Source organism: Ricinus communis, chromosome 10 (assembly GCF_019578655.1).
Source record: "Ricinus communis isolate WT05 ecotype wild-type chromosome 10, ASM1957865v1, whole genome shotgun sequence".
NCBI lineage: Eukaryota > Viridiplantae > Streptophyta > Magnoliopsida > Malpighiales > Euphorbiaceae > Ricinus > Ricinus communis.
Genome location: NC_063265.1, coordinates 12,918,079 through 12,925,098, shown reverse-complemented (window position 1 = coordinate 12,925,098; position 7,020 = coordinate 12,918,079). Strand labels below are relative to the sequence as shown.

General features: G+C 32.3%; 1 protein-coding gene across 1 annotated transcript; it reads left to right on the top strand.

Moving 5' to 3' along the window:
- The first annotated feature begins 431 nt into the window (after window positions 1-431).
- LOC8269822 (homeobox protein knotted-1-like 1) lies at window positions 432-5,091 on the top strand. Its single transcript, XM_002512465.4, has 5 exons — window positions 432-1,514; window positions 1,721-1,834; window positions 2,145-2,289; window positions 4,306-4,556; window positions 4,748-5,091. Exons 1-5 carry the CDS (start codon window positions 1,245-1,247, stop codon window positions 4,949-4,951), a joined length of 984 nt encoding a protein of 327 aa, XP_002512511.1. The 5' UTR covers window positions 432-1,244; the 3' UTR covers window positions 4,952-5,091.
- The last annotated feature ends 1,929 nt before the right edge of the window (window positions 5,092-7,020 follow it).

The window sequence follows — 7,020 nt, the reverse complement described above, 5'->3', positions numbered from 1 at the left end:
TTGATTCATGAAAACTTCAGATAAAGAATTGATTAGTTTCTTTTTGAAAAGTCATTAACTAAACTGAATTTTTCTGTTAATCATAAATTCAGTTTTGACAAATTTTAGTTTTATGGTAAGAATAAGTATATAATTATGATTATTCTTTTAATGAAAAAGAAGAAGAAGAAGAAGAGGACATGTATACATATGGCGTGGTGTGGTCTCTCTTGGTGAACGGGAAGCAACAGCCATAAATGGTACGGTACAAAATGAAAGAGAGAGGCCATTGAAACCCACAATCACAATCTACTGTTCTAAATAATCTCCTGTTTTTATTTATTTCTTCTTTTCTTAAAGTTCACCCAATTGGAATCCGAAACCTAGCAGAATGAAATGTCACAGTTAAAAAACTCTATAAATACACAGAGAAAACATGTTCTCTATAAATTCGGGCTACCCACTTCTCATTATGTGTTTCTACTGTTACCCACCGTGTAAAGAACGTGCCTTTGCTTGCTTTGCTTATCCATCTGCCATCTCGCTCTGTTAAGTAACTTTTTCAGTTCTTTACCTCTTCATAGTCCACTTTCTCACTGTACCCACTTTATCTGAAGAGGTCTCTTCTTGGGAAAGAAAGTAGTCTGGTCTTTTTCTTATTTACTTCAAAGACTAAGACTTGTGACCGTGTCTCTCTCTCTTTCTCTTTCTTTAACTAGGATTCTTGAACTTGGAGTTTGTGTGTTAGATGGGGTTCTTCTTGTTTCTTTCCTTTAATGGTTCTTGTTAGCTCACTTGTGTTTTTATTCTGCAACTAGTATTCTTGAACTTCGAGTTTTCTGTTCTAGTAATGGGGAGTTCTATTACTTATTAAAGATTGCCTTTTACTGGTCGCAACTTAGATCGTGCTCTTTTTATTCCTAATACAGTAATACTTACATACATACATGTCCCTTTATCTTCATTTTTCAGTCCTACAAGAAAAGAAAGTATGTGTCTGTCTTCTAACTAGTGTTTCTTTCTTGGACTTGGAACTTCTTGCTAACTCCAGAGCCCTTTGGTCTTGAACAGATTTTGATGGTTGCGGATCAGTTTGATCATACAACTGGCCATCTCAAACCTGGTGGTTAAAGATTTCTTGAAAATCTTTTCTTTAGGTCATTTCAAGATTAAGACACAAGCCATCTGTTGCTAGCTGTTTTGTTTTCAAGAATCGATATATATTCTTCTTTTTTTTTTATGTGATACCATATCTTGTGCATGCCATGGAGGATTTGTACAGACTTGATCCTAGGATTTCTTGTTCAGAAAATATTGTTACTGTTGATCATAACTTCCAGCCGGCAAACTTCACTGCTTCTACTAGCACGACTCATGAATTTCGTAGTTCGGTTGTTAATTTACTTCAATTTCAAGCGGGTAATCATCATCATGCACAAGTGTCTGATTCAGATATGCTTGGTTTAATCAAGACCCAGATCGCCCATCACCCTCGTTATCCTGACCTAGTGTCTGCCTACATAGAATGCCAGAAGGTTTTCACTGTCTACACATCTTTGCTTTCTTTCTTTCTTCCTTTTCTTTTAAAACTTGTTATCAATGCATTTTCAAGATACTTCTCTTGCTTTTCAAAGCAAAGTTTTTCTTTTGGATGGTGCTGAAAATACGCAAGAACAATGTGATCAAAAGTGTAAATTTTCTTTTTTTAATTTTCCCATTTCTTTTATTGTGCCTTTCTAAGGTTGGTGCACCTCCAGAAATGACATCTCTTCTGGAAGAAATAGGGAGAGAGAACTACTCAATCAAAGGTTGTAGCGGTGAGATGGGGGCTGATCCAGAACTTGATGAATTCATGGTGTGTAGTTCATTTTCTTTAAGTCTTATAATTTTACTTTCAGTCTTTCAGTTTCATCATGCTTATCCTCAGTTTTCTTCTCAAGAAAATTCATGGTGAACGAAATGAAAAGACAACTCTTCGAATCTTACAACTCCTGTTTAACCTCTTCTTTTCCTTGCTTTTTCTTGGGAGGGGCCAACTGTAATATTATTATTATTATTATTATTATTATTTTGTTTAAATTGTTAGCAAGTCTATGTTGTTCTAGGTCTCATTTAGTAATATTCTCGGAACAATTAAGGACTAAAAACTGCTGTTGTTTTTCAAGGAATCGTACTGTGAGGTACTCCATAGATACAAGGAGGAGCTATCCAAGCCGTTTGATGAGGCGACTACATTCTTCAGCGACATAGAATCACAACTAAGTAATCTTTGTAAAGGAACGCTGACAAAAACCTTTCATTATGGCTCTGGTAATGATTTGTAATGTGAATTCGTAATTGCTTTTCATGTTTAATTTGTTAGTGCTACGAAATGGGTCATACATATTATTCTAATCTATGCATTGAAGGAGCTTGAATTGCGGAGGGTACAAACTTTTTGCCACTGTGCATGTTAAAAAGAATAGTGTTTCTGGTATTTGAGTTGAAAAGTTGCGATTCCCTTTAGCAGATGACCATATGCTGCTGTACTTGCCAACTTCCATCCATATCAGTCTCTATGCGTTGTTTATGCCAACATTGACATGTTCATATGGATGAAATCAATGTTCTGTGCGCATTTGTTTTATTTTGACGTTGAGTCATACCTATCTTTCTTCTGATTCATGAACCTTTCTTTTTTTTGCTGTACGAACTTCTGCTGTGTAATTGTGCTTAGACAGCTTAACTACTTGTTTCATCTCTTTTTGCAGTATTTATGACTCTTATTACAGGCAATCGCATTTCTCAAGCTCAAAGCGCTTCAAAAGTGATTGGGGATTTAGATTTAATTGAACTTTATAATGTTATCAGTCATGCCAGTATTGCCTATATAGAGAAAAGAACTTTGGTATACATTTGTTTGTTTAATTCAGAAGTTTTCCCCCCGTAAAATGTATCTGCTAAGATCAATAAGCAGTCTATGATGAACTTTGTGCCAGGAGCTTGACTCTTTTGCTTAACTGTTATAATGAAGGTTTGCATTTAGGAAATAGTATTCAAGGGAATAATTCTAAGAGCTCAAATTATAAAATACTTAAGATGTATATATTGATTCGTTTTTGGTGGAGGTATACTAAAGATTAACAATGGATTGAAAAAGTATGCTTGAGAATTAGATTTGGAAAATATAATGTTCTTCCACCTGTGATCAAATTCCTAATCACTATAACCTTTTGCAACTGCACTGTCTGAATGCATTACCATCGGTAAACAAGGTGGCTGGACTCCCTGTCAACCGCTTTGCTAAAGCTAGTAGCTGAAGGAACAGTATGTGGAAGTGATAGAGAATTTTCTCTTAACAGAAAATTATTAACTATAGAGGCATGTTGAAGGTGTTCTCTTTAGCTAGTTTTGGCACAGAAACATTAGGCATTATAGTTGAAAGGGGCCAAATCACATATCAGTTACATCTTTAGACTCCAGAATACAATCCTTTGTCACAGATTGCATATAACCCTTTCTTAACATTATTTAAAGACATCTTGTTACACTACTTAGCTATTCAGGGTGATGGTTGTTTTAGTATGTATATTTAAATTCTTGTTTTAGTAGTACGGTTGTTTTCTATTTGTTGAGGCTATAGAAAGTTTAAATTCTTTTATTATATTCATTTCTAGAATTTGCATTTTCTCTTGATATTTTATAACTTGCATTTACCCGTCCGTTTTAGCCATATTTTTGAGCTAGTAGATTGAATTTTGATGGGTTTGCTTCTCTAGGGATAGTTTTGTTTCTCCCTCAATATAGTACCACTGCCAGAGAATAGGCAATTTCTATGGTTCCCACATGCAAAGTTTCACCTCATTAGAGAGCAATGAAATTGGTTGAATTACTTTTGTAAGTAGATATTTCGTATTCTTAACTTGAGTGGTGGTAGCTGAAGCTTGGAGTCAAAGGTGAAGTTTATGAAGCCAGTTGCTAATATCTCAGAACTAAAATTTACAGGGTGTAGCAAGCATCTTTCTTCTAGTAATGGTGTTTCTTTCGAAATGAGGATGAACAGGATCCGGGTATACTGCACATTAGCTAATGAAACTAGGGAGTTTAGATATTGCAGGAATTGGATGCAAGGAATGCTGCCTGTAACTAAAGATTCTAAACAAGTTATACTAATGCACAGGAACTTTCTGTTCATATTCATGTGATTAAGGAAACCTAAAACCCTATTCCAAATGCTCTTTGCAGGATCAGGGATATGGATATGTTAATTTTATGGGATTTTCTACATAAATGTAACCACGCCACTGCATTCTGATTCATGTTGCTACAATGTGTTTTTGGCTGTAGATGAAGCAGTTGGAACTTCAGAGGAGGAGATAAGCTGTGGTGAGATTGAAGCATCAGAAAGCCGAGAATCTTGTGGCAGCCGGCCTGTTGACCCGGATCTTAAAGGAATGCTATTACGGAAGTACAGTGGTTATCTTAGCAATCTGAGAAAGGAGTTCTTAAAGAAAAGAAAGAAAGGCAAACTACCAAAGGATGCAAGGATGATTCTTTTGGATTGGTGGAATAATCATTACAGATGGCCATATCCTACGGTAAAACATCGCCCATTTTCACAAATTAATCTGTCTTGCGTTTGCATGTGGCTGAACAGAAAATTCTCAACTTTTTTCTGAAAACAAGTCCTGGGTACTTATATTTTTCCTTTTACTGCATCTTTTCTTGGATACATATGTGGGATGTTCTTGCCGAGTTATTATGAACTGCATCGATTTGCATGGTACAGGAAGACGAGAAAGTGAAGTTATCAGAGATCACTGGATTAGATCAAAAGCAAATAAACAACTGGTTTATCAACCAGCGGAAGCGGCATTGGAAGCCATCTGAAGATGTGAGATATGCTCTTATGGAAGGTGTCACTGTCGGTGGCAGCATAGGAGGAGCGCCTTCCTACTTCGATAGTAGAGGTGGAGGTGACGGTGGTATGTGAGTGACATTTGATGATTTAAGGATTTGGCTGGTTTTCAAACACCACTTTAATATCTTTTGTTTTACAATGTTATTTAAGCAAAGTTATCTTCACTTATTTATTTATTTATTTTTTATGTAAACTTATATACATGTAAAGTATAAGATATTTTTCAATTTATAATAATAATAATAATAATAATAATAATAATAATAATAAGGAAAAAGAATAATCATTCAATTTGGTTAACTTTGCATGGCAGCTACTAGTTCTCAACTTTCCACCCATTATTACCCTTCTAATGAACTTGGCTTAATATGATCGCATTTCAGCCGGAGGAAAGAATACTTTAAACTAAACATAATAAAGAATAAGAGAGAAAGAAAGAAAGAAAACCCATTAGTTTTGTGACGGAATTGGAATATTGCCGCAGTCAATGTTTTCAAAACGACAACATATTTTATTTATTATATAACTTAAAATAATTATTATTATTAAATTTCAATGGCACGTAAAATTATGTTTAAATACTAAAATTTTTAAATTTTTTAAAAATATATTAAAATTTAAATAATTAAATAGATGTATATTTATAGAATTATAATGTTTTGGGTTATTAAGATTATAAGTAAAATAATATAAAATAAAATATATAAACTGTAGGAAATAAATTATAAACCGTAAAGTTTAAAAACGAAACTATTATCTTTCTTTTAAATATCAATTGTTATAAAAAAAATCATAAGATTGTTCAATTTTTAGTGTTATTGTTTTTTGTAATTCTTTTTTAATAAATGTATGTAAACAAAGTGATAAATCAGTTCAATTTGATTCAATCATTGGGCTGGGCCGGTTTAGTTTAGGCCGGAGCTATAATACAGTGTTGGAGCATTTTGACCAATAGTTATTAGTAGATACCCAATGGACATGGCCAAACTTAAAAATTAAAAATAAAAATAAAAATAATAAACAATATAAATCTATCTAAAACCTATAAACATATATAGATTAGTACTTTAATCTAGTGACTTTATCCAAAGTTAAAGTCTCTTTCAATATTAAAAATATATAAAACAAACTATATTAATTAGAATTATCACCTTTATAGTGTGTGAATAATAAAAGGATAGATGACTTTGATTTCTTAATTATTCTATGAATGAAAAATAAATAACTAAGAATAATGTCTACTCTATTCAAAATGTGTTCTATAAATATTGTCATTATTCAATATCTAACCAAGAAAAAGGAGATATATATTAAATTTTATAAGTAATACGAAAATCGCATATTCAAAAATTATATAACAGGTTTCATGAAAATAAAATAACAAATGTAGTTGTGCAACGAGGCATTTGAGAAACTTGGACTTATATTGCCCTGTTTAGGGGTGAATATTCAATTGTGTAGACACAAACTCTTCATATCAAATTATTTATATTCAACAGCTTACAGAAGAGATGATAATGGTCTCTTTTAGTTTAATTAAGATTCTGAGTTCGATCATCTAGTATGTAACTTTGTTAAAACTCTTAAAATAATATTTTACCATCCGTAAGAATCTTGCACGACATTCTTTAAATTAACTCTAAATATATATACATTAAAAAATCAAATTATTTATAAATTTAAATCAAATAAGAGAACTAAATCAAATCAACTTTTTTTCTTTCATGAATCTAAATCATTCCAATTGAAAAAAAAAATAAATCAAATTGAACTAGATATATTTTAAAATTAAAATATTAAAATATTTTGTATTAATAAATAGAAAGCTTCAGTTAGTTTGGTTAATTAGTTGAATTGATTTTTTTAAAAAAAGAAACTTAAAACTGTAATGGACCAAATTAAAAAATTCAGTTTGAAAAGAAAAAACCAAATTACAAGAACCCAACTATGGGTTGATTCCCGACCTGCTAGAATACAATGACGTGATTGCAATTTAACCAAACACGTCGTTAGACACAACCGTATAAAGTGAATTCCTTTTAGGCCGGTGTTAATCAGAAAATCTGTTCCATCAACTAATTACTATTATTATTATAGAGAGTTTCAGAAGCAAATGCAGGTTTAAGCTTTAATTTAATTTG

Bases quoted from the DNA above. Each gene is read 5' to 3' on its own strand.
- LOC8269822 (XM_002512465.4), top strand. From the start codon at position 1,245: ATGGAGGATTTGTACAGACTTGATCCTAGGATTTCTTGTTCAGAAAAT. The intron at 1,835-2,144 runs GTGTGTAGTTCA...TTGTTTTTCAAG, and splicing joins CAGAACTTGATGAATTCATG to GAATCGTACTGTGAGGTACT. The intron at 2,290-4,305 runs GTAATGATTTGT...TTTTGGCTGTAG, and splicing joins AACCTTTCATTATGGCTCTG to ATGAAGCAGTTGGAACTTCA.